The sequence below is a fragment of the Amphiprion ocellaris genome, chromosome 18 (genome assembly GCF_022539595.1).
Source record: "Amphiprion ocellaris isolate individual 3 ecotype Okinawa chromosome 18, ASM2253959v1, whole genome shotgun sequence".
NCBI lineage: Eukaryota > Metazoa > Chordata > Actinopteri > Pomacentridae > Amphiprion > Amphiprion ocellaris.
This window is the reverse complement of record NC_072783.1, coordinates 29,864,586-29,892,546: the sequence shown is the minus strand read 5'-3', so window position 1 is coordinate 29,892,546 and position 27,961 is coordinate 29,864,586. Positions and strand designations below refer to the sequence as shown.

At 40.0% G+C, this 27,961-nt stretch overlaps 6 protein-coding genes and 1 long non-coding RNA gene across 12 annotated transcripts; 5 read left to right on the top strand and 2 right to left on the bottom strand.

Annotated features, from left to right (window-relative positions):
• Positions 1-347: 347 nt before the first annotated feature.
• samd8 (sterile alpha motif domain containing 8) lies at positions 348-13,242 on the bottom strand. Of its 2 annotated transcripts, none has more exons than XM_055004710.1 (6): positions 13,089-13,242; positions 5,566-6,141; positions 4,540-4,635; positions 4,326-4,443; positions 3,357-3,507; positions 348-2,175 (listed from the first exon to the last, which is right to left on the bottom strand). In XM_055004710.1, exons 2-6 carry the CDS (start codon positions 6,120-6,122, stop codon positions 1,871-1,873), a joined length of 1,227 nt encoding a protein of 408 aa, XP_054860685.1. In that variant the 5' UTR covers positions 6,123-6,141; positions 13,089-13,242; the 3' UTR covers positions 348-1,870. The 2 variants fall into 2 exon arrangements, with proteins under 2 accessions (XP_054860685.1, XP_023135323.1); XM_023279555.3 differs by lacking the exon at positions 13,089-13,242 and adding an exon at positions 7,071-7,370.
• Positions 6,358-9,752, top strand: LOC111574784 (dual specificity protein phosphatase 13-like). Of its 2 annotated transcripts, none has more exons than XM_035952546.2 (3): positions 6,358-6,511; positions 8,629-8,846; positions 8,985-9,752. In XM_035952546.2, the coding sequence occupies exons 1-3, from the start codon at positions 6,390-6,392 to the stop codon at positions 9,176-9,178; spliced, it is 534 nt and encodes a 177-aa protein (XP_035808439.1). In that variant the 5' UTR covers positions 6,358-6,389; the 3' UTR covers positions 9,179-9,752. The 2 variants fall into 2 exon arrangements, with proteins under 2 accessions (XP_035808439.1, XP_023135319.1); XM_023279551.3 differs by lacking the exon at positions 6,358-6,511 and adding an exon at positions 8,021-8,527 and having other exon boundaries at positions 8,985-9,751.
• LOC111574797 (dual specificity protein phosphatase 13-like) lies at positions 12,148-14,823 on the top strand. 3 transcript variants are annotated; one of them, XM_035952537.2, is made up of 4 exons: positions 12,148-12,428; positions 12,629-12,666; positions 12,766-12,846; positions 13,366-14,823. In XM_035952537.2, the coding sequence occupies exons 1-4, from the start codon at positions 12,301-12,303 to the stop codon at positions 13,575-13,577; spliced, it is 459 nt and encodes a 152-aa protein (XP_035808430.1). In that variant the 5' UTR covers positions 12,148-12,300; the 3' UTR covers positions 13,578-14,823. The 3 variants fall into 3 exon arrangements, with proteins under 3 accessions (XP_035808430.1, XP_035808429.1, XP_023135335.1); XM_035952536.2 differs by having other exon boundaries at positions 12,763-12,846; XM_023279567.3 differs by having other exon boundaries at positions 12,154-12,428; positions 12,629-12,846.
• A 425-nt stretch (positions 14,824-15,248) lies between these two features.
• On the top strand, positions 15,249-19,654 carry LOC111574795 (dual specificity phosphatase 29-like). 2 transcript variants are annotated; one of them, XM_023279566.3, is made up of 5 exons: positions 15,278-15,363; positions 15,601-15,670; positions 16,889-17,060; positions 18,207-18,427; positions 19,185-19,654. In XM_023279566.3, exons 3-5 carry the CDS (start codon positions 16,906-16,908, stop codon positions 19,409-19,411), a joined length of 603 nt encoding a protein of 200 aa, XP_023135334.1. In that variant the 5' UTR covers positions 15,278-15,363; positions 15,601-15,670; positions 16,889-16,905; the 3' UTR covers positions 19,412-19,654. The 2 variants fall into 2 exon arrangements, with proteins under 2 accessions (XP_035808428.1, XP_023135334.1); XM_035952535.2 differs by lacking the exon at positions 15,601-15,670 and having other exon boundaries at positions 15,249-15,363.
• Positions 19,655-21,952: 2,298 nt separating this feature from the next.
• On the bottom strand, positions 21,953-23,871 carry LOC129347396 (uncharacterized). Its single transcript, XR_008599484.1, has 2 exons — positions 23,742-23,871; positions 21,953-22,291 (listed from the first exon to the last, which is right to left on the bottom strand). It is a non-coding gene; the product is annotated as an uncharacterized LOC129347396 (long non-coding RNA).
• LOC111574801 (dual specificity phosphatase 29-like) lies at positions 22,194-24,603 on the top strand. Its single transcript, XM_035952533.2, has 3 exons — positions 22,194-22,575; positions 22,812-23,029; positions 23,781-24,603. Exons 1-3 carry the CDS (start codon positions 22,448-22,450, stop codon positions 23,978-23,980), a joined length of 546 nt encoding a protein of 181 aa, XP_035808426.1. The 5' UTR covers positions 22,194-22,447; the 3' UTR covers positions 23,981-24,603.
• Positions 24,604-25,903: 1,300 nt separating this feature from the next.
• LOC111574800 (dual specificity phosphatase 29-like) lies at positions 25,904-27,960 on the top strand. The gene is made up of 4 exons (XM_023279575.3): positions 25,904-26,049; positions 26,190-26,409; positions 26,490-26,713; positions 26,793-27,960. The coding sequence occupies exons 2-4, from the start codon at positions 26,228-26,230 to the stop codon at positions 27,005-27,007; spliced, it is 621 nt and encodes a 206-aa protein (XP_023135343.1). The 5' UTR covers positions 25,904-26,049; positions 26,190-26,227; the 3' UTR covers positions 27,008-27,960.
• The last annotated feature ends 1 nt before the right edge of the window (position 27,961 follows it).

The following is a 27,961-nucleotide window of genomic DNA, read 5'->3' as shown; positions in this document are numbered from 1 at the left end:
TCGCATCATTGGCTGCAGCAGCCAGTCACCGGTCACTCACTGACTCACATTGAAAATTAGCCCAGAATGAATTGTTACGTGTTTATTTTATTTACAATTTGGGTTGGATTTTTTTTTTTTTTGTGCGCAGCGCAGATTTTCTGTGCGCGGAGACCGTGTCAGCAGTGCGCAATTGCGCACACGCGCAGCTTAGAGGGAACAGTGGTTACAGCGCTAACATCCATTCACCTTTAGGTTATTGGGTTCTGGCTAAAATGTCCAGTAAACATTCAACAGACTATGAATGATCTGTAGGGCAAAACCATTATATGATTGCGCAGCGAGTGGAATAAAAGATCACAGAACGGTCTCATTTCAGCTCTTTATTGATGGGCATGACTGACGAGACAGTAAACGAGTAATGTGGCTTCGCAGTAGCATAAGAACACATCAACATCCTTCCTCCATGAAAGAATGTTAGACTGACAACTCCGTTTAGAATACTCATGTCTCTAACATACTGCAATGACCAAATCAATGATCTTTTACTACAATGGCAAGTTTCACTCAATGAAATGTCGAGGACAACTTGAAATGAACTTTACACTTAAATAGCACATTGTGTTTCATAGTTCAAAGCAACTGTAAACATATTTCTCCATGTGCATGTTGCTGTACCTTTGTATATGGAATATAAAAATACCTACTGACATTTATAAAATGAAATAAATTAATATAAACAAATACATACAAATTTAAGGGTCTGTTTACTACAGATTAATGTCAAAGGGCTAATATCAGGAACAGCTCATGGTACTTGGTCTGGTAATTTACACTGCATGATCTTTTTTTCTTTAAAAAAAAAAAAAAAAAAGTATAATACAGTTGTCCAACAGTAAACATGAAAGATTTGGGACATTTCTACACAGAGAAACCTATCATCATAACACTCAAGGTAATTGGCAAATGGAATAATATTTAAGACAGCTGGAAAAAACTCCTTCATTCCACATTTTTGGCCAATAATGACATTTTCTTGAAGGTATCCTTTCAAGTTTTGTTAAGGAAAAAGCAGGCTATGACAACAATATAAGCACTATGTTGTTGTACACCTCACAATGAGCCATGAATTGAACTGTCAGCCTTAAGTAACGTTGTCAAAATGTAAGCATGATTTCAAGAAATGCAGGAGACGTTCACTACAACTGTTTCTCAAACTGATGAAAAATATATTTGCTGTACAGTGTCCTGTAGATCTATACATATTGCTTTAACAGTGGTCCACAGAGCAGTGTTCTGATAAATCACAAAAGACAAAACTGTCCGTCAATAATCCAGATCCAAACTCCCAAATAATCAAGTATTTTAACTGCACAGAAAGTGTTGAGCGGCTATGAAGGATTAGCTGCAGCACTGCCTGAGATTTATTGATGATGCTTCCTTTTTACCGTGTGCTATCCAAATACTGGCTAACAAATATAACTTTAACCTGGGAGGTAACGAAAAATGCAATTCATGCTACATAAAATGACATCCCTTTAGAGGAAAAACAAGCAACCAATAAGTGTGACACATCTCCACTGCGTTCACCTCTTAAATCAAACACAAGATGATGTGATGGGACCTTTAAAAAAAAAAAACCCAGCAGGGTTTTGTAGATTTTGTTTAATCCGCCTCAAAATGTTGACAGGTCAAACAGGTTGGAAACTAAGTCTCGAAATATAAGAGGGTATGGCTCTGTGTGTCCCATCAGACCTCTGTGCTGACAACAATCACATCAGGCGTCTTTTGTTGTTGAGGACACACCGCATTAGTTGGCAACTTGACAAAGCAGATGAAGCAGCACAGCCGAAGACGTGTCTGACAGTACTGCTGCTGCTGCTGCTGCTCATTATCCAATCAGCCTCCTCATCACCGCAGGTCTCGAGAAAGGCCAGCAGTACTCGTTGGGGACGGGCCCGTTGACGTTGCACTCAAAGAAGGAGAACATGGGGAACCAGATGCGAGCTCGCCGGCTCTGCTGGTAGGCCCTGGTGTTGGCTAGAGTGTGGTAGTACAGGAAGAGTCTGGTAGTGATGTAGAAGGCGATGAACACGTCAATGGAGTAGTGTTCATGTGCAGCCAGGATGAAGAAGATGCCGAACAGATTGAGGACCCAGGACAAAGTGTGAATGAAGTTCCAGCTCCGTGGAGTGTCTGTAGAAAAGATGAAGAAAAAGGAGCGTTGAATACTTAATGGATTTATCTTCAACCATCCAAACACGCTGCACAGTGTGACTGACAGTTTCTGTAAAGTTCACACCAGTTCCTTTTAAATTGTGCTTGTAGTACCGGTGAAGGACACTGGATGGCAACAAAGCGACAGTGGACAGTCTCCCTCATGCTTTTATTCTGATGTCATTTTTTAAATAACAGACTGTAATTTCTTTTCCTGATGTTAAGAAAGATGAAACCCCGCAACCAGTGAAACATATTAAAGGTCAGCCAAGTCTCTGGAAAGCTAATATCTCTGTTTTTAGTGTGTGTTTAGTGGTTTAAGGTCTCATGTCACCAACAAATGATATTCTAGAATTCAAAGCATTATAACATAATCATCTTACGGTAATCATCTGCATGGCAGTACACATTCAAAATGATAAATCTGAAATAAATTCTAATTTGTAAACAGAATCCAAACACTAGAGGACAAAGATAATTTGATTTAACTTAAATCTCTCATGTAGATATTTATTTGCAATACTAAAGAATGTTTGGAGATACTCAATTCAACAATAGTAGTTCTAAGTTATTCATATGCAATTTCAGCTTCATCATAACTAAAGATGCACAATAATATCTGCATCATTATCAGTACAGGCCACAAATTAAATATTGGTACTGGACCAAAATATGGACCTTGACAGGTGAGAAACAGCTGTCAAGGTAAAAATTTGACAGTTTTGCTTGATAATGTTACATAAAATATAAATAAATAAATACCATATTTTCCAAAACTTCACTTGAACTCTCTAAACCTAAAAACCTGCCGTCAGGTTTGAAAAGCCTGAAGCCTTTTAATTAAAAAAAAATCTGATATTACATCAAAGCCAGAAACTGTAGAAAGAGAGAATCAAAACATACCGTATAATTTGTAATATTTCATCACTTCATTCGACATGTCTCATTTAAAGATTTACAAAAAATAGGCCTTTTGCAGAAACCAGATTGTGCAAAAACCACAAAGTCATGAGTGACTCAGCTGTGACCAACAACCTTGTGATAAAAATTCTGAAATCTTTTAGCCAAAGTGCAGGCTGTGTTTTCACAGAGCAGGCAGGAGACAAATACTAAAACAAAACAACCTCACAGCCAGACTGCACTCAACAGAATCTACTCACACTCGGTGACAAAGAAGTTGAGCATGGTCAGGACCACGGTGTGGCCGCTGAACATGTAGTCGCCACACGTATGCACTCCAGTCAGGGTCATCCCAAAACCGCTCCAGATGGCCACAGCTCGCTGTAGTTTGGCCCACATGTCGCCGTACATCTGGAAGAGGGGAAGACGTGAAACTGGGTGAATATATAATTGAGGGACTTTTGAAGTCCATGGGATATATCTTGCATACATTTTTATTAAAAGTAAAAAAAAAAAACTAAAGTTTTTTTATGTTCATTTTGATCACGTCTTTACAAATTCCATAATTATTATGAAACCATCACTTATTAATAAAAAATTACTGGATATCACTAAAATGTCAACTAAATAACTGTCCAAATTTAATAACAACCACCTTCTAATTAGTTAAACAATAATAAAATGAGCTTATTCAAAAATTGTTTTGATTGTGTTCTTTTTATTCGGTTGAGATAATCATGACAAATATTTATTTTTTGGCAATATATCAATTTTTATATGGAAAATTAATTGCATCCGTGTCCAAGAAATTACTTTCCACTAAGTCACCCATTACAAAAACACCTGTCAAGGAAGTGTGTTAATTCCAGATCACATGACCTGCTCCACATGATGTCATTTCCTCCTGAAGAAAAGCTTGGCCAGACTCCAAGGCTTTCTGAGTTATTTAATAGAAAGGAGTCAACAGGTTTACTACAATATCTTTATAAATAACTTTCAATTTTACCCAATTGTATATATAATATTTAGAAGAATCTTTCTGTAAAAATGCCACGTGGTGTTTGGTTATAGGCAGCCATGTTGATTTTAGGCCTGGAAACAGCAAAAATGTCAACTATGTTACAAAAGGTCCCGCAATAATATATTGACCCAACTGTTATTACTGTGATTTTTGAAAGAGATGCTGTGTTTAAAGATATGATAAATAAAAAAAATATATCATGCGTTACCTTTCCCGAGCACTGCAGATGCTGTCCTGGCACAGACAGGGAGGTAACGAACATGGTGATGCAGCGCAGCATGAACACCGTCCCCATCAGGCTGCACAAGCGCCGCAACAGGATGGACCTACAGATCATGAGAGACGGTTAAACTCTGTCTGATCTGGATTTAAAAACAAACACTACAGGTATCCTACAGCACAATTCCTAATGAGAACTTTACCTGTGTTTATGCAGCAGCAGAACCAACAGCCAGATGTTACAGAGGATTACGCCGCACGCCTCGGCCATCGCAAAGGCCCACGGTATTCTAGGCACACTGTTGGAAAGGATAAGATCATTTTTGTGTCAGATTTCATGAGAATTTGCAGCTTTATTCTTGTTTTACAGTTTGTAAACTAAATACTTTTGGGGTTTTGAAATATTGGTTTTCCTGAAGAAGCTATTTTAATGACATCCAGGGTTGTCAGTATTTGAGATTATTCATCATTTTTCAACAAGTTATAAACTTGATTGATACATTAATAAGAATCATTTTAAATATTTCATCATTTCAACATTTTTGAGGTTAACAAGACAATAACTGACAAACAGTGCAGTTAAATCTTACATATCTGGGGTCCCAGCACTAAGTATTTATTACAGTTATACGGGTACCATCAGACATCTCATCCGGCACTAATAAAGGGAAAAAAAATCTCCTACCTAACTCTAAATTGCTTACTTGTTTCCTCGGCTGACATTTTTATCTCCAAAACTTCCAGTTAGCTGGCTTATTTTAAATAGCAAAACATCCCGTTGAGCTGTAAATAATATCACTAGATTGGGGGAAAATCTCCTAAGATTTGTAACTGGCCTGAACGACTTGCCTCAGCAGGTTTCGTCTCTCTAAATACATGCTGGCATTTCCCTGGAATCTGCTCTCCCAATAAGCTAAGACGTTCCATGAAAAGCTCCAAGCTGGTCATAAACAACAGGTCACACTTAAAAGTAGGTCACTTGAAAAAAAAACTTTCAAACGATTGCTTTGAACAAAAGCTAGCCCATCAGGAGTGTGTGAGGACAATAATAGAAACATGCCACGGGGAAGTAGGGCAGTTATAATGCCGACCATCTGGTGTGAAACTTTGACAGTCGAGAAAAATACATATTTCTGTTACGCTCCCTCTGTGACATTTCACAGCTAATTAATGTTTTTGTTGTGGCGTAATAAGGCTTAGGAAATGTACTTGCGAGCAGTCACACCCACCTGTCTAGGAAAATATCTGGCAGTGGAGGGTATGTGCGCATGTCAGGCACCCGCTCGTGCACTATGACCATGACGAAGGAGGTGAATCCGAACACAAACACCACGTAAACGGAGCTCAGCACTGTCTTCCAGTATTCGGGATCAAGGCGTCTCATCTGCTGCTTGTACTTCCCATTAGTGTACTGGTGGTACTCCTCTCCCACCGGTGCAGTGTCAGTGCTGTCACAGTCTCTGCCTGAGTCTCCGTTACACAGCCAGTCCAAGCTGCCTCCAGAGCCTGTGGGAGAGTGGCCATCATAGGGAAGACCCAGCTCCTCTAACACGTCTATGTTCTGCTTCTGAAGTTTGCGGATGGACACCATCAGCCGCTTGATGTCCCCCAGCACCTTGAGCTCCAGTGGTGGCGAGCGGAGGTCGTACTCGCTGAGGGCAAGCAGACTGGTGCCGTCCAGCCGGTGCTTGTTGCACAGCAGGTCCACATAGTCGCAGAAGCCCTCTTCCTTCAGCCACTTGGCAACATGTTTAGGCGTCCAGCGGCGGACACTCAGCTGGGTCATTTCCTCTTCACTCTGAAGGCTGGAGACCAGAGCAGTAACATGTCTACATGCAAGTTAAGCAACTGACCTCTCACTTACCGCCAATATCAGTTCCCTCCCAACTTCCTCACAACACACAAAATAATTTAGGGAGAAGTAGGTGTCATTAGGCATATTTATTCCACTGAATCAGCGAAACTAACTCGAAACAAACCGTGCATGCAAGACTGCAACATAGACAGAAAATAAATTCACTCTTTGACAAAATCATAAGTGATAAACACTTTTATGACAATTCCTGAACTCCTAAGGGAAGCTGAGCTTTCACGACTTGCGAAACAAGATGAGGCAAACACTGGCAAGAGTTTCCTCAGGATAAATTTGCACAGTGGAAACCACACCCTAAAAATGTAAGTGAAAGAGCAGACATATTTCCTAGGCCAAACGTTAATTTGAAGCTTTTATTTCTGATAATGATACAGATGCAATGGTTATCATCCTCAATATTACCACAAACTGATTGGGATAATTAATGTTTGGGTTTGACTTTAGTTATAATGTCAACAAATCCTGTCTCCAGAGTCTGTTCCAATAACTGCAAAGATATGGATGCTATGTTCACATTTCTACCCTTTCAGGATGAAATAATGTGATGATCTTGTGGCTTTGTGGTTTACAGAACAGCTTCAAGTCATCATCAGTGGCTAATGACAAAACCATTCACATCACTGGCTAGCAAATATGGAGGGTCCAGAAGCTATTTAATCTTCTGATAAGCTAAATTCTTACAGCATCTTGTTAAATAGCAAGCCAATCTGGTAGGATGTATGTTAAATAACTGAAAAAAAACGTGAAACCAAACGGCAGCATCCTCCCCACGATCACAACAACCCCCGCCAGGAGGCTAATTCACTCCAAGCTACAGTTAGCTAGCTAACCTTTGCTAGCTTGATCAATGCGTTCACTCACCCGGTCTGAGATGAAACAGGAGACGACACGGAGCTTATTTATTTTACCAGCTAACTAACTAAGTGGCATCGCGTAAGAATGAGCAGAAACCGCGTTAGCTTTAGCTGCAACAACATGGGCTTGTTGGAAATCATTTCGCCTGGGCTTCGCGCTGGTTAGCATTACTGTTGACAACACACAGGGCGGTAATGGTCAGAATAGCAGCGCAACAACAAATGAGAAGGGTATGTCTGCAGAGCCGGAGACTGCACGGAGAGGCTGCACCGAGAGGGGCTGCACGCTTCCGGTCGCACATTAAGAGCATTTTTTTATAAGTTACCGCAATAGATGGTCACTGTAGTGCACAACTTACGGTTTAAATGCAGAACTTATACTTTCAAAGGATGATTTCTGTCAAAATATACTTAGAATTTAAAAGATGTTTTTCAAGGAGTGTTCCATTTTTATTTTGGCCCTGGTAAGTTTGTCTACAGAGCCGGACGCTGTACTTTCAGGACCACATCGAGTATTCCACACAAAGATAAGATAGTCCTTTATTACTGGAATGAGGCAATACACACGGATAACTCTGGAGGCATATATATATATATATATATATATATATATATATATATATATATATATATATATATATATATATATATATATATATATATATATATATATATATATATATATATATATATATATATATATATATATATATATATGTATATATATATATATATGTATATATATATATATATGTATATATATATATATATATATATATATATATATATATATATATATATATATATATATATATATATATATATAATACAATACCATTAAATAAAATAAAAGGTAAATACGCAAAAACACAAAGGTAAGTTAGCTCTATGACTCCTTGACCTGCGTAAATATAAATGTTTATAACGTTATAAACGGCTCTGCAGACACAAACTATTGACAGGAGGCTCCGCTATAGCTGGGAAACAGTGACACCTAGTGGTGGAATGCGGGAACTGCACCACCTTCACATTTACATATTTTAAATTATTCTGACAAATAGGAATGTATTTTTTGGACATTTAAAGGCCACAAAATGACAAATCCTGCCCGGAGATTGTGAAGATGTGCTTCAAAAAGACATATAGGTGTAAATCTGACCGACGTTTAGAATGTAGGTCACAGTTTTAATTTTAGACCAGGAGCACCTGTCCTTGTTAGTACCACCATGGTTGTAGTAAAGCCTCAGCGGGGTTTGAAAATAAATGCTGACAGCAGAAATTAAACAAATGGATAGTTTCAGAGCAGTGTTTTGAAAACTAGTTAACAATGAGCAGCGTGCAGGAAAATAATGCCATTCCTCCTGCTACTCCTTCTATAAGAGACCTAGAGAGGGTTTTGTATGGAGGTAAAAGGTTTGGTAATCACGTGGATGAAGTTTGGCCTAACCTGTTCATTGGGGATATGTAAGTCTCTCATAATGATCTTGACAGATAGCACAATACAACTAGCACCATATTTAGTTTTCTTGTGATTCTACTATAATGTAAGTTTCCATTTTCCACAGGTCAGTGGCCAATGATCGCTACAGTCTATGGAAGCTGGGAATCACTCATGTTCTGAATGCAGCTCATGGGAGGATGCACTGTCAGGGGAGTCATGACTTCTATGGATCCACGGTGGATTATTATGGAGTGCCTGCAGATGACTCACCGTCTTTTGACCTCTCTCGCTATTTCCTTCCCTCTGCTGAGTATATTAAGACTGCACTTGGCACGACCGGTGGTAAATACCCGTCATGTTGCTTTAATGTCAGGCTTTGGAGGCCTCTCTGCGAGTCTTATCCATCTATCTCTTGAAAAAAAAAATCCCACATTCATCACATGCTTTACACTCACTGTGATCCTTCTCTTTCTTCCTCAGCTCGGGTTTTCGTTCACTGTGCAGTCGGTGTGAGCAGGTCTGCCTCCCTCGTCCTGGCCTATCTAATGATCCACCATCATTACACCCTTCTAGAGGCGATCAATAAGGTCAAAGAGCGCAGGTGGATTTTTCCAAACAGAGGATTCCTCAAGCAGCTTTGTGCTTTGGATATAAAACTGCACAAGACCTCGTGAGTGCACTTCAAAAATGAATTGATATTCTAATTTGCGGAACCTCACACACCAGTTTTCCTCCAGACAAATGATGGATTCAGTATCTGCCAGTGGAGGGAGATGCTGTGCTTCCGCTTGAATTACTTTGTTTCAGGAATGGTATTGAGTCAGATACATTTCCCCTGACTCTGGTGCTGTGTTTAATGTGAATCATGCTGCCTTTTTGCAAGATATTGACCCTCATGTTAATGGAACATCGATGTAATCAACTCACTTTAAGGCAAAATCAATTTTAAAGACTGAATACGAGGCAAAATTGCTTCTTTAACCCTCGTATAACGCTGTAGAAAAATCACATCCATTATGTTGCAAGTCAAATTATTCTGCGAGGAGAATTCATTTTGAAACAGTTTCAGATTTTGGTGATGTTTTAAATGTTATACTCAACATTTGAAGTATTAAATTTAATTTGTGACATAATATCTATGTCAGGCCGGTTAGAGTTGTTTAGTTATCTGCTTTAAAAGTCTATGAGAATGTAAACAATAAAATGCTGCTCCAGTTTGAGGACTTTAATGTACACACCATTATTGCTGTTCTTCATTATTGGAGACCACCTGAATTTTGCCTTTTTGTTGTTGTTGTTGTTTAACATAAGGTTCACAGTTATGGTTTGGAGCAAAATGTCTCAATATTTATTGGACAGATTGCCAGTCTCCTCAGGATCTTTACTGATTCCTCAACTTTTCATGTAGCGCCATTATCAAGTCGAAATTTTAATTCATCTACAAGTTTCATTCATGCCCAAATACTTGCAAAGCTAACTACATGCTCGTCATCTGTGAAATTAAGCCAATGGTGCCAAAAACTGCAGTTCCTCAAATGATCACTTGAGGTTGGCTCCTAAAGCCAGTCAATCTCCATAGACCCCCATGTTAAGTTACCCAACTTTACAGCAGAAATACGTATGTTTACAGCCTGGTACAAAAGACAGTTCTGGTCCCTAGAGGTAGTTTTCTTATTCATGGTATCTATACAGGAAGTGAATTTTAACATAACTCAGTGTAAATTATATTACGGTACGTCTTAAAGCCACCTCTTTTCACTCACGTTTGAATCACCTGGTGGAGTCACGCACTGCCAAAACAGCAACAGCGAGAGCCACCGCACTCCCTTTGGATTCCCACTTGCATATTTTTTTGTTTTCCATTCAGTACCTACTACAGCCACCCTTTAAAAGTGTGAACTGTTGCATGCAGTATGTGCACAATTGGGACATATTACGTTGTCATAATATTGCGCCTTAAGCTTCAGCTAGGGGTCTTGCTCATGTATCCGTCGCAGTCTGTAGTGTGAAATCACCTAAATCATTTGTCTGTGCACTATGCGGTGTGTGCTGTTACTCATGCTGGCTTGGAAACTGGAAAATGCAACTGAATGTAGTAGGACATGCTGGTATTTTTGGGATACTGCATTTGTCATATGAAATCTTAATCCTATACTATATAGTATGGTAGTGTGGGTACACATCGTGAGCTTATATGCAGTATAAGATTGATTGCCAATTAGCAAAGGTTAACAAACTAAACATCACACCAGCTGAACATCAGCATGTCATCATGGTCACTGTGAGCACATTAGCATGCTGATGTTTTTCATCTAGCAGCCTCATAGAGCCACTGGGGGGGTTGCTAACTGTCAGTATTGTTTTCTTGAATTTTCTGCATGTGGTGCTAATTTATCATCCTCCTGAGGACACAACACACTGTAACCTTCGTGTTTCTCTCCGACATGTCTCACATTTCCAGTGGTCGATAACAGCAGACTCTGATCTGAATGGTCCACCTTTAACTTTTTCACAGCAGCAGCTCATCAGAAAGAGCCTCAGGAATAATGGGCTCCCCCCCATCCACTTTGGTGATGGCCAAACCTCATAGGCCAAGAATCTCTTCTAAGAACACGGGGTCTTTGAAAATCGACAGTGTGCTTTGGTTGTGCTGTGGTGTAAGTGGCTGTGACAATCTTCAGATTTCCATGGCCTCTTATGGCTGCTAAATCACACTCAGACAAAGCTTCTTCCAAGAAAACTTGAGTCGCTAATGGCTTAGAAACATCTCCTGAGTTCTAGTGCTCTCCAGAACAAAAGCTAATTCTTACTGCCTGGTGAAATGTGAGCATATTGTTAGGAGAATGATGTTCTTAAAATAAAGAGCTTCTCAGCGGGAGCGTTCTTCACAGGCAGGAACACACATATAACTACATCACACCTGTCAAACTGCACTCTGGTAACAATTTCACCTCCAGTTTTATCATATTCTCAAACTTTTATGCACATATCTGGGGGGATTTTTGTCCAGTAACACACACTACTGTAGATCCATCAATAAGCAGAAGCAGCCCTTTAGATAATCAATAAATGTCTCCAGGTCAAAAATGACCTGAAGACAGTTATTGACTGATTTTCTGTGAGATATCTGTACTGACATTTCACACCACATCACTGCACCCAAGTTCTACATACACATTCATGACCCTGAATGAGGAGTAGTCACTGCATTTCATAGTGTAAAGGAGAAATTAATTTTCTTCCATTTGAAAGCTAAAATGGGTGAAATTGACCCACAACATAATAGGAGAGTTAAAAGAGATATTTGTGCAGTGTGAAGGCCATTTAATGTCATATGCAGCCAACAGCAAAGCTTAGCTGTTTTCACTTTATGTAAGATGTTTATGTCAGAGCAGAAAGCTATGTGCATGAAGCTGTTGCAGTATTTCTGTTCCATCAGTGGTGAATTACAGCAGACTTTCTGTCATCCAACATAAGTATTGCACTTAAACATTTTGTCCATAATTAAATACAATTATCACTACTTTATGGATGATTCATCACTGGTTGAGGCTTATTAAATTAGAGTCCCAGAGCAGTGCGAAAAGCAGAGCCCGGGCTGCACTGTTTGTTGTTCTGCCCTCTGCACGAGTAAGACTACACGCTAGGTTAAGCACTAAATTGGGTAACTGTCCAGTGACAGCAGATAAACACCTGCTCATACACATCGTCTCGAGCCGGAGAAAGACGGGAACTGCTTTAATACAACAAACATTCGGGGCGGTAATCGATCCAAGACAAAGGATTTGGACCTAAAATGTCAGCTCGCAAAGGCAAAAGAAAAGAATATCTAACAGTGAAGGATCTGCAGAAGGTTTTGGACTCTTGCACACTGCACCTCAGCCAACTTGACGAAGTGTGGCCACATATATACATAGGGAATGTGTAAGTATACATTTTAAACCACTTGTAATGACTTTTCCATGCAAGGGAATGTGATACTTGTAGTGTTAAACAATTTCCCAAGCATTCTCTTTGACATAACTCCTTCCACATATTGTACAATTCTGACATAAAATGATTGTGCTGCGATGCGTGGCATTCACATAAGTCTTGAATCTCTTTCTGTCTCTTTGTCTTGCTAGGGCAGTAGCCCAAAATAAGGCTGCCTTGCTGAAATTAGGTATAACTCATGTATTAAACGCTGCTCACACCAAGCGAGGCAGCATAGGGAACCAAAGCTTTTATGGCAACGACTTTGTGTATTGTGGCATTCCAGCAGATGACTCGACACACTTTGATCTGGATGTTTACTTCCAACCTGCAGCTGATTTCATTCATAAAGCTCTGAAGTCACCTGGCGGTAAGACTCCTGAAGGCTTCTATCAAACATAAATGATGAAAAGTGGCACATTTCAGTAGCTACAATTTTCTTTTTTTTAAAATTCCTGAACATCTTTTATTTCACTCTATAAATCCTTAATACAGTAAAACCCTCCACTAAAACTCTCCCACCATGCTGTCCTTTCAATGTCACTTGTCACCACAGCTTTTAACAGTATGTAACTGCAGATTTTCAGCCAGCAGTAATAATAAGAGTCTTACCTTGCAGAATTTAAGTCTATAATTTGACCATGGCTCCTTTCAAAGAAGTTATCAAGCAGAGGACGAGTTGGGATTAAAGAGACAGCCGGGCCCCGTCTGCAAAGGGACCTTAAATGAACAAAGACAATGAATTGTGGGCACTATTTTTAGCTCACAGCAGGGAAAAAGAAAGACCACAGCGTGAGACGGGCAGTCATGTATGATATTAATAAGACCGAGGCCTCTCACTAATCCTTCCTTCACATCCCTCTCTCCCTTCATCTTGTCTGTTCTTCAGGGAAAGTTCTGGTGCACTGCATTATGGGAATGAGCCGGTCATCGACCTTGGTCTTAGCGTACCTCATGATCTACCAACACCTCCCACTCAAACAGGCTTTGCAGAAACTGATCCAGAAGAGAGCCATCTACCCCAACAGGAATTTCCTGGCTTTGCTGTTGGATCTGGATCTTCAGCTGACAAAAAAAAGGAAAACATGTCAGATTTTGTAGTCAAGAGGCCTTTACATTTTACGGCTACATAGTTTCTGAGAAGGGTGTCGGTCTGTCGGTCCAACAGCTCAGACAAAAACACTTCCACAGATGTATGAAATTTAGTTGAACTGATGACTACATTTCTGTCAGACTCAGCTGTACTCAGATTAACATAAAAAGGAGTGAAATGGAAGGCGGCACACGTAACTCCACTTAGTACATCTCTTAATTTCATGTAAGCATTTTAAATACCAAAATGCTAGCATACAAACGTATTTAAAATGCTACACAATATTAGCAGAAGAACATATCTGCACACTAAATGCTTATTTTTTAGCATGTTGAATCAGCACACCTTGCTTCAGGGTCTAAACATTTGCAAAGTATAGGCTACACATGCTAAGACTGCCGTCTATGCTCCAGACACGCTACCTGGTAATGATCTAACACTGGATTCGAAGTGCAAAGTTATTTCTTCATTTAAATACTTTTTTGCCTTTTTGTAAGCTGCATAACCTCCTCCTGAGAAAGTATTGTTAAAAAAGAAAAAACGTCTTAACAAAAAGACAGCTTAGTTGCAGAACAAATTCAAACTTAATGTACTGTTAAGTGAAGCGGAGACAAGACTGAGCAAAGAATGCTAATCGCACTGAGATTTTATGAGTAAATCTGTCTTGAATTATGTCTTTTACCTCTCATTCTTGTAGGATTGATTTTCCTTCAGCACCTCACTTTGTATTACAGTAGAATGGACCAAATGTCTACAGGAACATATTTTACAAAGCATCATATTTTAGTGTACTCTCTAGATGACTCAGAAAAGAGGGAATCAATCTGCAGCATCTGTCCGACACATCACTGTTCACAGTGTGAGATTCCTTTGGTGTGTTCGTCAAGCCAGCCGAGCTGATCACCGCTGTGCATCAAAAGCCTTCAGGTCTTTTGATTGTCCATGAAATCATCTGTAGGAGTATTAGGGATGTCAAACACACAAAAGGAGGCACATGCATCTTATACATTGTAGAGCTTGAAAGCAGTGATTTCTACCTGTTATGAACTGTTATTTTTTGTGAAAATGTCAACCTCACAATATCCAGCTTTTCAATTGTGAAAAGCATCTCTCAAATGATGGAAAAACAGCAGGATGTGAAAGATACAGAAGAACTGTATCACCACATGATTTGTACTGAGTATTGTAGTTGATTATTTCATTTGGGTACAAAAACAAGTGACAATAAATTTAGAATGTTTTGCAAAAAAAAAATGCTTGCATAGCTTGTACATATGTTTGTCTTTCTACAGTGATGTATTTTTGTATGGAATACCCTTTTTATGCTTGAGCCAAGACTGAATAAGTCAATATTGTTGTTTTATGTGTCATAAATTGTTTTGGTTTTTTTTGAAGAAATCTTCCAAGAATTAGCAAATATAATATATAAGATATAAAGCAAAAGAGGTCAAAAACTCTTGACCAAATGACCGGGAAGGGATATAAACACATTTCACTATACAGAAGAATCTCGGTAAAGAGTGTGTCAGATTTAAGCTCAAGTACACCAGCACTGATCTAATTTTCCTGCTATTGAAAAAGCCGTGTCCTATCCTCCCTCCTGCGCTGGCAGCTCGGGTAACCTTTAAGGAATGCAGAAGATGATGCCAGAATTATTTTGGGCTGAGATTCAGATGTTAAAATAGCAAAAAAGGTTGCAGGGTAGATTACCAAGGAGAACGCAGACAGTTGTGCTGTCGACCTACATGTAGCTCTTGTACAGAGAGACCATGAAAAGCAGCGTTTCCAGCCAAGGCAAGTGTCTACTAACAATTGCTCTTAGAAATTTCTTGCAGATACTTCAATGTGAGGAAATATTTATTAGCATGTTCAATATTTATAATCTAAAATGTGTGGATTTATTTTCAAATGTAGCTTTACGTGCAAGGTAAACATGTTTACAAAGCACTTTTATAAATGTGCTGTGATGATACCGCATTGCCTGATGGATTACTGCACTTTCTTCTTTTATTAATTTGCCCACAAATCCAGATGAACCACATCTGAAAGGCTAAAGAGGGAAGTGTAATTCATAAAACCACCAAGAAGAGGCCTGTAGGAGGTAAAAAGCCATTTTTATTTGCCCTCCATGTTAACCGCGGGCACTTTCCCATACATAGCATCTTTAATTACACAGAAGTGGAGCAGGAAGGACAGGTTAGCCTAAGGGGGGAGGCTATGAAAGCAGCGCTGCAGCTCAACATGTGCACCAGGGAAATCAGTTCTCTGCCCCTGACTGTGGGAGGGAGGGAAGGGTTGTACTTATAGATCAATGAGGAGAAAGAAGAGCCTCCAGGTACTCTGGGCATAAGTACTTGTGCAAAGACACACTTTACTCTGCCTTCAAGACCCACACACTCGCCTGCACGAGGTCAGACGGAGCTTTTCTCGCATACATATGCTCTGACTGACACACATGCAACAATGCGGCGATGGATAAAGCTGTCGTGGTGTTTGAGTGCACCTCCATATGCCACAGCAGCTTAACAAAAGGTCACTGAAACAGATTTGGTCTCAATGACTCATCCCTGTGGACACGACAATAAGTCTACAAACCCTCAGAGCCACATTATGTCTCCATGCACGGAGAGAATGCAAATAAGAAGCCGAGCTGCCACCGGTTTCTTTACTATAACAATGCATACACATCACTTGTACGTCCCCAGCCTGGAGCACAATCACACACCTGCTTAAATGGATGCTAATGTATACAGAATGCGTAGTATAAGTCTCTCCGAAGCCCAGTGTGTAAATTGTAAATGCACAGGTTAGACTTGCCTGCAGGAAATGAAAAGCTGTTTATAGCTGTTTATAGGCCTTGAATACCAATTTTCTGTATCTCTGGAGATAAATAAATCCACAAGTGCAACTGAACTGTAGATAAAATAATGAGAGCATCATAAGGTCAGCTTACAATTATGTGATCTTGTGGTCCTTCGCCACTGCGGAGTGCATTTATTGGCATAATTATGGTCTATATTTAAAGGCTACAGGCCTGCAAACTGGATGTTCTAATTAACAATCCTCACTACAATCCCACATTGCATTTATCTCTTAGCGATGCCCTCACTTCAATTAACTTTATTAGACGTTATCACTGGAGTTATTTGGCATTCATATGAAAAGCAGATGGTGCCTGGAACTGTATGCACATCTACTTCCTAAACTGTAAAAGAGCAAAGCAAAGAGAAGCAAACATTTATCACCTTTTGAACAACTTCTCAGCACTCATTGTGGTCCAGATTTCATTGCTATGACCAGTGCTGCTCTCCGCCTGCAGAGGTGGAGCATCCAGACATGCCCAGAGGCCTCAGCTGCCTGTCCAGCCCGGAGGGGGCCCACGGCAGGTATGAAACCCCCCCAGCTTCAGAGCTCCACAGGCTGATGTGGACGAAGAAAGGGACCAGCAACCATCTGGATGAGGTTCAGCCCAGGATCTATATTGGAGACATGTGAGAGCGGAACATTCATTTACATTAATTCAGTACCACTAGCACAAAAATATATTATTTAACAGCCTTTTGCAACAAAGAGAAGCATAAAAAAAAACATTACCAGGCTGTTCACTAACATTTAGGTGGAGGAACTTTTTGAGTTTTCAGTCATAAATATCATCTCAGTTATTAAAAATCACACCAACTCATAAGCATGTTACCATGTTAAACATTACATGCTAAACATTAACACACTGACACTAATTTAGCACTTTCTAGGCATGTAATATACAAACTAGGAGTCAGGATCACAATATATACTGAACATTTTCAGTAAAGCACTGATTTACTGAAAGTATACTGTTCTGTCTTCATAGACACTTTTGATCTTATTTACTGCAACTTACTTTTGGGTATTTGTGTCAGTCTCTTATATACAGTTTATATACAATACAATGAAAGTAAATACTGTACATAAGAGTCGACTACCGGTAATTATGAGTTTGACCAATTATTGGATCTAATATTCAGCATTTTTTTCAAAACAGATTTCCGTCAAATTAAATTAAATCACACTATTTGTAGTCATGATTATATATTATTTTCATTCAAACACAGCCTCAGATTTCAATGTGTGACTAAATGCAGAAACTGGTTAAATGGGCAAATTTAAAAACCATAAATCTCAGGAAGTGCTTGATTAATCTACAATTCACAGATACCATTTTTTAATTTTGAAATGTAAAAGAAGGTTTAAGCAAATCACAGATAGGCCCCTAATGATCTGAGGTAGAGCAACACCAATGCAATACTTGAAAACATACATAAAAATACACTATAGAAGAACCGCTATGGTGCCACTAGCATCACATAATTTAAGTCTTTTGTCTGTTTTTAAGTTGACACCTTGTGAGATGAATTGACAGATATGATGCACTACATCCAAAAGAATCTGTGATTTAAATGTGAGTCCACTACTTTGTACAATAAAATTTTATCTGCTGTTTGCATGATATAAATGTTTTGATATTCACGATTAGAATTAGCAATGGCAGCTCAAGCAGTCATTTTTCAAGCATTACTTATCAGACAGTGTCAAATGTATCTACTGGTTAATTTCTCACAAACCCTTCTTTTACAGATAACTATCATTTCTCCCTTCAGGTACGCAGCCAAAGACAAGAGGACTCTCCAGGCTCACCACATCACCCATGTGCTTAATGCTGCTGATGGAAAGTTCAACGTGAACACGGGGCCCAGCTACTACCGAGACACCAAAATCACTTATCATGGAGTGGAAGCTTTTGACATGCCGTCCTTTAACTTGAGTCCCTTCTTTTACCCAGCAGCCAATTTCATCAAGAACGCTTTGAGCTCACCCACAGGTGAGGAGCTCTCACCGTTCTCAAGGTATGCCTCGTCATTTTCACACATTAACTTGGGGAAGACAAGGCAAGGTACAGAAACATTTGTCAGTCAATTCCCATTACAGCAGCCCCCAGTTGTATTAGTCATTAAAATGCAAATCAAACACTAAACATAATATCAAGCTAATATCTTTCCCCCACGGTAATCTTCTCATAAGCTCAGACCTCGGCCAGGAAAATTGGTTTTAAATGGATTGCCCTGGTAATTTGTAAGCAACACTTTTATTGGACATGGAAATTACACAATTATGTTTGTGGCCTGTGCCTGCCTGGCCTGTTATGCAAAGTGAAGTCGGTATCTGACATGACAGTAATAAGATGAGGCCTCCTTCTTCACATGCTGGCTGATCGGGGGCTCCAGTGTGTGGCGGGGCCTACAGTAATCCCCGGCAGAAATACACAGAAGCCAAGACAGTTCAATTACGCGCTCCTCTGCGCCCTAATCCTCAGACCCGATAAGGAACCAGGGATTACCGTGTGTAGAAACATTTGTTGCAACATTGTTGAAAACTTTTAGTTAGGAGTTAGAAGTACTCCTCTCTGGGATGTGCATGGTTTTAATCCACAGAGGAGTAACAAATTAGACATTTAGCATAAAGTTTACTGCAGTAATCCACTGATTGCATGGCAGTAAATACAGACATGGAGCTGGAAGGAGACGGCTGAGTCCTGAAATGATCCAGAGGAAGTGAGTTTTGTTTCTTCTGTTTGGCAGGTAAAGTGTTCGTCCACTGTGCGATGGGTCTCAGCCGCTCGTCCACCTTGGTCCTGGCCTACCTGATGATCCATGAGAACATGACGCTGGTGGACGCCATGAAAGCTGTCAGCTGCAACAGGAACATTTCACCTAATGAAGGTTTCTTAGAGCAGCTCCGAGAGCTGGACAAAAAGCTGCACTGCCAAGGATCATCACGGAGCTGGAGCGCCAATGGACGGACTTAAAAATTCAATCAGTCCATATATATTGATTATATTGTTGCCTCCTGTTGATATTTGAGTTTGAAGCAGCTCCTACAATGAAGATATGCATGTAAAACATGTTCTAATTGTCTTCACATTTTAAGATAAATTACATTTTTGTGAAGAAATGAAAGGTTTTTGTAGTGAGAAATATTACCTAAAGATCAAAACCAGCAATTACAGTAGCTTATTTTCCAATGACTAATAAAACAGCTTTGAAAGTGAGACACTGGCTGACCTTTTCCTTCTTTACTAAAGACACAACAGGTATAAAGAAAGAGCTGCTATTAATGGGCTCCAAGGTGAGACTATTTTCATGGATGAACGCTGAACCTCAACATTCAAATCTATATGAACAAGACATCTTTAACTGAATAGTTTGACATTTTGGGAAAATGGCTTCCTTATGGAGAGATAGATGGTTAGATTGAAGCCCTCTCATTTCACTTAGTGTTAAGATTAGCATACAGACCAGAAGCAAGGGAAACAGCTAGCTAACATTACATAGTTTTTATATAGTCTGATCCTTAAACGAACAAAAATGTAAATACTAAAAAACAGCTCTCAGAGACATTATGAAATAAAACAACCCAGCATTAAATATATAAAAAGAATACACGTTGGAAAAGACCAACAAGACAAACTGAGGGGTGGTTCAGGGTGGCCATTGCCACAACAGACCAGTGTGTGGCCACACCACACAACCAACAGTGAAGCTGATTAAAGGGCGATGCACATACAGTGTCTATAAAAAGTATTCACCCTGCTTGGAAGTGTTCCCCTTTTATTGCTTTGCAACATTAAATCATGGTCAATCTAATTTGGCTCTCTGGACAAGAATTTGCAAAATAAGACTCTTATGTCAAAGTGAAAACAGATTTCTCCAAAGTAATGCCAAACACATAAAAATATACATTGTAAATTCAGTGTATAAGTATTTGTCCCTTGTAAAGTGACTCACCTAGTTGAAAACAAATGCAGCCAGTTGTTAGATGTCAGAATTAGTGAAATGCAAACCACCTGAGGGCAGTGAAGGTGTTTCAAAGATTGTGGTATGAAGACACCTGTATCTGGAAGGTCCAGTCATTGGTGAATCAGTAGTCAGGGGATACAAGGAAGGTAACTGATTATGCCTTGCAGTACAGTGAAATCCATCATGAAGGAACATGGCACATATAACGTACACATAAATATAAATATATATAAATCTACCTATAGCAGGCCGTCCTGAAAGTGACCATGCAAGAAAGAGACCAGTGGAGCCACCAAGACACCTATGATTCCTCTGAAGAAACACAAGCTGCAGCGCCTGATATGGGAAAGACTGCATACAGTAACTGTTGCCTGTTTTTCATCATTCAAAGCTTCATGGGAGAATGGCAAAGAGAAAGCCACTTTTGAAAAAAAAAAGTCTCATCAGACCAAAGAACCTTCTTCCAGTTGACTTCAAAGTCTTCCACATGCCTTCTGGCGAACTCTAGTGAAGATTAAAAGGAGCTTTATTCAACAATGGCTTCATCTTTTCCAGCACAACCACCCTCCATTCAAGCAACTACAACTAGTTTTAGCTACAGACAAAATGTTGACACTGATCTAAAAAACTTTCATAGAATTCAAAGTTTCATATTTGTGTCACTAAAAAGCATGTAGACATTTTACGATGCATCTGGTTTTCTATTAAAAAAAAACAACAAAAAAGAGAGAAACTGTTTGTATATTTTCCTATTAGTTAAAGTGTGTATAAATAAGGGTTATCTGTGGATTTAGTGGAAGCTCTTTTACTGACTCTGAAAGACTGTAGGGATAAAACCTACTTTGAAGCGGTCTGGAAACAAGTGGCACAAACTGCTGAACAATGCAGTATTGACCCAGAATCTAAAGCCAGAAGGAAGAAAATGCAAAACAAAAGGCTGGATGGAAACAGTGTGATGTCTTAAGTAGATGGGTGTCCTGAGCACAACACGGACGTTGACATAAGTGTCTTGCATGTAATTGTTTTATGTAATTTTTGTCTGATGAGCTTCACCAAAAATTCAAAAAGCATAACTTTAACAACCAATCAATTATGGGTTACATAAATAAGTTTATTCCTTATGGTGTAGCTATCTGCTATCAATGGGCAATGATATGAATAAGTTGCCAACAAGAATGACTAGTTGGCCAACAGCAATTTGCCAAACAACAACAAAAGAGAAACGACACTGAGCCACCACAATGTTAGTCGTCATCTCAGCCTGGTTACCTCGATAAAATTCACAGCTTCATTTTTCTGTACTTCCTCACCGTAACCAAAAAGTCAAACATTGCTCAATAATGGAAATTTCAATGTCTACAATTCAGTGACAAAAGGCCAGGATCTGTGTGCTGGTACAGATCATATAATAGGATGTCAAGTTTTCAAAACAGTAACTAAATGGACACTGAGGTGAGACTGGTACTATCAGCCAGTGTAGTCTACTTACTCTGTGTATGTGAGCATGCTCAGTAATGCTTGTCCCACTCGGAAAAACTACTACTAGAAGATGGTTGTCCTCATTGGTTTAATCTGATGTGGTTTGAAAACAATCAGTGCAGCTATTTGACATTAATACCTCACCATGTTTTGAGTCACTTGCATTATTACAACTGTAAAAACTGCAGCAGCTCTGTACTTGAATTTGTCACAACACAAGCAGCCTGGCTTCTGTCAGTGTCATGCGAGGAATAAATAGTCCACGTTGCTTCTGCCCAGTCTCTGGTATGTTCAGCTGTCTCGTTCCAGCGGGGTTCAGCCTCTAAACAACACTGATGTCCAGCTCAGATGGGAAACAGAGCGAGCTGCACCAGTAAGGTTAGGGTTTCCTGGAGGTCCTTTCCAAATGCCTACAAAAAGAGGAGACAAATTAGCAGGACAGCAGCAATAAATTCTCAAATTTTCCATCCTGGAACATGAAGTATTTGGGAAAGTTATCTAACTGCTATCGAGTTGAATATAAATTGTGATAATTATACATCAACAGTGAGGTGAGAGATACAGATATGAGCTCAGAGGAGGAGCCAAAGTACCAGACACCGCCCACCTGCGATCTGCTCAGCCTTCTGCTGAGGAACAGACGCCCCACTGGAGCTGTCAATGAGGTTTGGCCCAACCTCTACATCGGAGACGCGTAAGTGACATTCTCACTTTGGGGCCCTGCTGCAATATGATGATCTGATTGTGAAACTGTTGCTGCAAACAACTCGTGTATTTGGCCAACTGATGGGACAAATATAAAATCTGTACATTTGAGTCACCAGTGATGCATTTGCAAACATATGCTTCCGGAGCTGGCTACAGGCGAGAAAAATGGCTAAAAATGGCTAAAAATGACATCCCTTGTATCATGTCTTGTGTGGCTTGCAGGGCTACGGCTCAGGATAAAACGCTGTTAGTGACTCTGGAAATAACACACGTGGTGAATGCTGCAGATGGCCCCCAGCACATTGACACGGGGCCACGTTTCTACAAAGACACCAACATACTGTATCATGGAGTAGAGGCAGCAGACTGCAGAGATTTTGACTTGAGCCCATTCTTCACGGAGACGGCTGATTTCATTCATGGTGCTCTGAGTCAGAAAGGTACGAGTCCATTGGAGCAACAGGAAGCACACTGGGATGGAGGCGGAGTAAGATATCATGGTCCAAAACATCATGATACAGAAATGTGATGCGTCATAAAGCTGAAAAATGGATTGTCAAACAGATTTGTGAAATTGTGACCTAAAAAGGCAGATATTAGACATGAAATCTATTAAAACTAAGCTGCCAAATGTTTAGAGACTCCAGCTAAATTCACACTTTTGCTCTGTACATTGTAAATCAATCGTTACATGAATAAAATCAGCCTTTTTCATCTATGAGATACTAGTTTTTCCATTGTGCACTGAAATCTGAAAGAGAAACAATTTAAATTCAAGTTTGAGTTGGATTTCTGACAGTTTTTTTGTTACGTGACAGGTGTTTTTGGCCGTTTGACGTCTAAGAAGTGATAAATAAACAGGTTGTTGTTAATAAAAGCCTGTTTTTTGATAGCACTTGTCAAATCACAGGTGTAAATAATAAAATGAATGACAGCTGAGTGTCATTTAGCCGTTTCAGTTTCAGGGTCCTGTTATATTAGCAGTTATTTCAGCGCCTGTGCTTTTCCTACGATAATAAGCTATAATTTGTATTGTGAAAAACACCCATTGTGAGCATTAAACCATAAGCTGATTGTATTGTTGCACACCTACGCTGAACAATTTGCAATTAATCCCATTGTTGTTGCAATCTAGAGAAATGAACTACTCACAGCCATCATATAAGGAGATTGTGTTTGTTGTCCTTGAAGGTAAGGTGCTTGTCCACTGCGCTCGAGGAATCAGCCGCTCAGCGACTCTTGTGTTGGCCTTCCTCATGATCAAAGAAAGACTTACCCTCATGGAGGCCGTGGAGGTTGTTTGCAGCCACAGAAATATTCTGCCAAATGTTGGATTCCTGAAGCAGCTCTGTCTTCCTGACTCATCTTTGGCCCTGCAGAGGAGGACGTAACACTCAGGAAGAGGAGAGGAGACATAAATGTTGGGATGTTGTTGAGTTTTTAATCACTTTTATGCATCCTTCATATTGTTTCTGCGTAGATTCTCAGTCATAAAGGTAATTTCAACCCTAAGAGCGTGTGTAGAAGGTAACTGGACTTCTGTTTTTGATGCCTGAAGATGTTTTCAAGAAGTGAAAACAAAAGTCTAATTGCCTTCTACTAAAGCTCTTACAATTATCCCTCACATTATCTATTTAACACACCATGATCCCTAGCTGTGGATTTTTAGGATGTATTTTTTACCTTGCAGGCAGTCATTGTTTTCCATTAATTGCTGAGCATGAAAATCAATTAGCCCACTTTTGCTTGAGTTGTGTAATTAACTGCTCCAAAAACTCCCATTACAGTATAATGATATGCTGTTTATGAGCAGATTAAAAATGTGTAAAAAAAAAAAAAAACTACTCTGTATTACATCACAATGTAATTTTGCCAAAAATAGATGCACGCTCCATGTTCTCTGAATTACGCAGCTCAAGCAAGTTTCAAGTGTGCTACTCACAGCTGCAGGCTTGAAACTTCAGTCACATAAGAAAGACAGAAAACATGACCAGCAAAAGATTTGATTTGATGAGACTTGAAAGTTTCTGGGTTTTTTTCTCTTGATCTGGCACAATCCTGATACGTTAATGAAACATGACGTTGTGCAGCTTTAATATTTATGTACTTTAAATCTATATTTACTGTTACAACTGCTTTTGAAAAGGATTCATCACAACTATGAGAAACATCTTGACTTGCAATTCTTGAGATTCGACTTCGCTGCCTGAAAATACATGAAAAAAAATCATAAACATCCAGGAAAAGCTGCAAAGCGTGCGTAAAATGCAGTTAAGGAGTTGAAACACGCAAAAACATGGTGTTTAAAGCTCATGTCTTAAACACGGCACAATCAGCATCAACTGCCAAAAACCCCTGCTGCACTTGAACAACACAAAGACAGCGTATGCCTATAAATAAACAATGCTCCACTTACGTATTCACATTTCTCAAAATACTGCGTCTTAACTGCTGCAATCCAGTGGCATACAGTTAAAACTGTGATGTGTCTAAAGAGGCTTGATACAAGATGACAAAAATATGCCAGCTTGGTTCTGAGCGTGTATACAGATTCAGGTCAGACTTTGAAAAAAGATGAAACACTGAAGCCATCTTAATAAGAGATGCTCTCCAGAGCTCACTGGGAGAGAGAGATGCTGTCAAAATAAAAGGAATTGGATATCACAGGTTTAATGATTTCACTGTCAGAATGAATGATGGCAGAGTATGAAGATATGAGGGAAAAATAAAGGAGTCTGATGGTGTGAAAACTCCGTCTGACATGTTAGCAGCTTCATCCAGCCATTCTGCAATACAGTCATCATCACACTCTCACTTTGGGGGCTCGCATTTAGATCACTGAATGGACCATGCATATCATATAATGGGGAATCAAAGACGTGGCATCCTGTGAAAAAGCTCATCTGTCTAACAGTCTGACACATTTCAGTTCTCTCTTGGCCCCCGAGAGGCTCCAGAAGATGCAGAACATCCTTAACGGGTGCTGCGAGGCTGCGCTTACACGGCTTCTCCCACCGTCTGAAGATATGCAGAAAGGCTAAGAGAGACTGACACATTTTCAAGGAGTCGCTCATACGGCTGAGCAAAAGCTCAGAGTGCCCTGTTCACTCCAGTGAATATGGGTATCCTTTGGCAAGTGCAAAGTTTGGATAAGCGCAGCTTCCTGCCAGCAGCGGAGATTAAAGTTGTGTGTTTAGAAGTGGATGGCAGGGACTGGCTGGGTGGAAGTTTTCCCCACAGGCACAGAACGTGGCAGCTAAGGTCAGGGGCCCACCACATCACAGCCCTAAAAATATCCTCTACATTTGATGCCCGTCACAGAGCGGTTATACAATCTGTGCCCTGACTTGAGCCTGCCAGAACTAAACCTTACCATGTTCTGCCTTTAAGGGCTGCTTCACAACAAGCTGCCAGAATGATGAAAACCAAATTCTCGAGGAGGAAGGACTTCAATCTCCCGGTGAGTGGTGTTGGAGACGCATGTGAAAAACAAAAACCTAAAATCTGTACCATTTCATGGCTGTAGAAGGAGGAAAGTGGAAGCGGGGTGGAAAAGAAAAGGAAAAAAAAGCAAGTGTGGTATTTCTTTTTCTCCTTAAGAAAATAAATCATGTGTGAAAGGAAGCCACAGTGAGAAAATGGCTTCTCGCAAGTCGGAGACTGGCACCAAGATAAATGTTACAAAAGCAGCAGAGGAATCCAGTCCAGTGGATGATTATGTCACACCTGGGGGCTATGAGCTGGAGAAAATCCTCAACCGTGGGAGTGTGGCTTACACTCATGTCAACGAGGTCTGGCCTAACGTCTATGTTGGGGACGAGTAAGTAAAAAAAGCATTAAATTACCAAAGTGAGTAAAACAACTGAGGATTAATGTGATATTCACAGCAGCTTCTTACAGGCAGACTGCAAAGGACAAGTTTAACCTTAAGAGGTTGGGGATTACGCACGTCTTGAACGCAGCGGAGGGGACGTGGAACAATGTGGACACTGGACCCGGTTACTATAGCGACATGGACATCATCTACTATGGGGTGGTGGCAGAAGACGTCCCAGCCTTTGACCTCAGCCAGTATTTCTTCTCTGCTGCTGGGTTCATTCAGGAGACACTGAAGAATCCTGACAGTAAGATGGTTTAATGTTAAAATCTGCTGTGATTCTGCTGAAAAGACCCTCATTAATGATAGAAACGTGTCATTTCCAGATAAACTGCTGGTGCACTGCGTGATGGGAAGGAGTCGCTCTGCCACACTGTTCCTCGCCTACCTCATGATCTGTGAGAACATGACGGTGGTCGACGCCATTGAACACGTGAAGAAACGTAGACGCATCATCCCGAACTGGGGCTTCCTGAAACAGCTGAGAGAGCTGGACCAGAAGCTCCAGGACAAAGGGAAGGACTCGACAGAAGACAGCTGACTGCTCTGTCGGTTTGCTGTTCGAGTCAAGTTAATGGAGACAAGTTCAAGTCAAGTCTCAAGTAACGCCAGACAAGTCATGCATCCAGTCATTTCACACAAGTCCAAGTCAATCTCCAAGTAATTCAAAACTAGTCAAAGTCAAACCTTGAGCCATTTTAGAGAAGTTCAAGTCAATGGTCAAATCATTGGAGACAAGTCAAATTTAAGCCTCTCATCACTTTAGAAAAGTCCAAGTCAAGCCTCAACAAATTGCAAATCAAGACACAAGTCGCTAGGTGCTTACTTGACAATTCGACGTTATATGAGACAAGCCCAAGTCATGCCTCAAGTCATTTAAGGAAAAGTCCAAGAGAAGCTTCAAGCCATTCAAGACAAGTCTACAACAAAAGTTCCAAGCCAAAATAAGCAAATTACAAATCAAGACACCAGTCTTTCATGTCTCTGCATGCTTACATGACAATTTGAGACAAGCCTGAATCATGCCTCAAGTCATTTAAGGAAAAGACAAGCCCCAAGTCATTTGAGACAAGTCCAAGTCACATCTCAAGCAATGTGAGACACATCCAAGTTAAATCTCACGTCATTCAAGTTCACACCTGTAAAGTTTTAATGCAAAAAGCCTAATAATTAAATATTCACTGTCTGTGCATGCCAATGCAATGACCATCTGTTGTTGTCCATTTGATTTTGCTGTTCTGGGATTTTACTAGGTAAAACCTTGAGACGTCAGTGTTTTTGATGTGAAGCTTCAGTGAAATCTCAGTAAATCAAGTCTCAGAGCCGTCAAGTTGAAGTCAAGTTTCCTTTTTTCAAACGTGTACTTTTTATTTTTAAATACTTTTCTGCAGAGAAAACAGCTGCCTGGATTAAAAGAAACCTTCAAAATCTGTCAGTGGATTGTGCAACATGCCTCAGGGTAGCAAATGTTTCAAATTAAAGGAGAACAATCAAG

Bases quoted from the DNA above. Each gene is read 5' to 3' on its own strand.
- LOC111574797 (XM_023279567.3), top strand. From the start codon at position 12,301: ATGTCAGCTCGCAAAGGCAAAAGAAAAGAATATCTAACAGTGAAGGAT. The intron at 12,429-12,628 runs GTAAGTATACAT...TTGTCTTGCTAG, and splicing joins CATATATACATAGGGAATGT to GGCAGTAGCCCAAAATAAGG. The intron at 12,847-13,365 runs GTAAGACTCCTG...TCTGTTCTTCAG, and splicing joins AGCTCTGAAGTCACCTGGCG to GGAAAGTTCTGGTGCACTGC.
- LOC111574800 (XM_023279575.3), top strand. From the start codon at position 26,228: ATGGCTTCTCGCAAGTCGGAGACTGGCACCAAGATAAATGTTACAAAA. The intron at 26,410-26,489 runs GTAAGTAAAAAA...AGCTTCTTACAG, and splicing joins AACGTCTATGTTGGGGACGA to GCAGACTGCAAAGGACAAGT. The intron at 26,714-26,792 runs GTAAGATGGTTT...TGTCATTTCCAG, and splicing joins GACACTGAAGAATCCTGACA to ATAAACTGCTGGTGCACTGC.
- LOC111574784 (XM_023279551.3), top strand. From the start codon at position 8,391: ATGAGCAGCGTGCAGGAAAATAATGCCATTCCTCCTGCTACTCCTTCT. The intron at 8,528-8,628 runs GTAAGTCTCTCA...CATTTTCCACAG, and splicing joins AACCTGTTCATTGGGGATAT to GTCAGTGGCCAATGATCGCT. The intron at 8,847-8,984 runs GTAAATACCCGT...TTTCTTCCTCAG, and splicing joins TGCACTTGGCACGACCGGTG to CTCGGGTTTTCGTTCACTGT.
- LOC111574801 (XM_035952533.2), top strand. From the start codon at position 22,448: ATGAGCTCAGAGGAGGAGCCAAAGTACCAGACACCGCCCACCTGCGAT. The intron at 22,576-22,811 runs GTAAGTGACATT...TGTGGCTTGCAG, and splicing joins AACCTCTACATCGGAGACGC to GGCTACGGCTCAGGATAAAA. The intron at 23,030-23,780 runs GTACGAGTCCAT...TTGTCCTTGAAG, and splicing joins TGGTGCTCTGAGTCAGAAAG to GTAAGGTGCTTGTCCACTGC.
- samd8 (XM_055004710.1), bottom strand. From the start codon at position 6,122: ATGACCCAGCTGAGTGTCCGCCGCTGGACGCCTAAACATGTTGCCAAG. The intron at 4,444-4,539 runs GTAAAGTTCTCA...CATGATCTGTAG, and splicing joins CTGCTGCTGCATAAACACAG to GTCCATCCTGTTGCGGCGCT. The intron at 2,176-3,356 runs GTGAGTAGATTC...TCTTTTCTACAG, and splicing joins CAACTTCTTTGTCACCGAGT to ACACTCCACGGAGCTGGAAC.
- LOC111574795 (XM_035952535.2), top strand. From the start codon at position 15,339: ATGAAAAGCAGCGTTTCCAGCCAAG. The intron at 15,364-16,888 runs GCAAGTGTCTAC...CTCCGCCTGCAG, and splicing joins AAGCAGCGTTTCCAGCCAAG to AGGTGGAGCATCCAGACATG. The intron at 18,428-19,184 runs GTGAGGAGCTCT...TCTGTTTGGCAG, and splicing joins CGCTTTGAGCTCACCCACAG to GTAAAGTGTTCGTCCACTGT.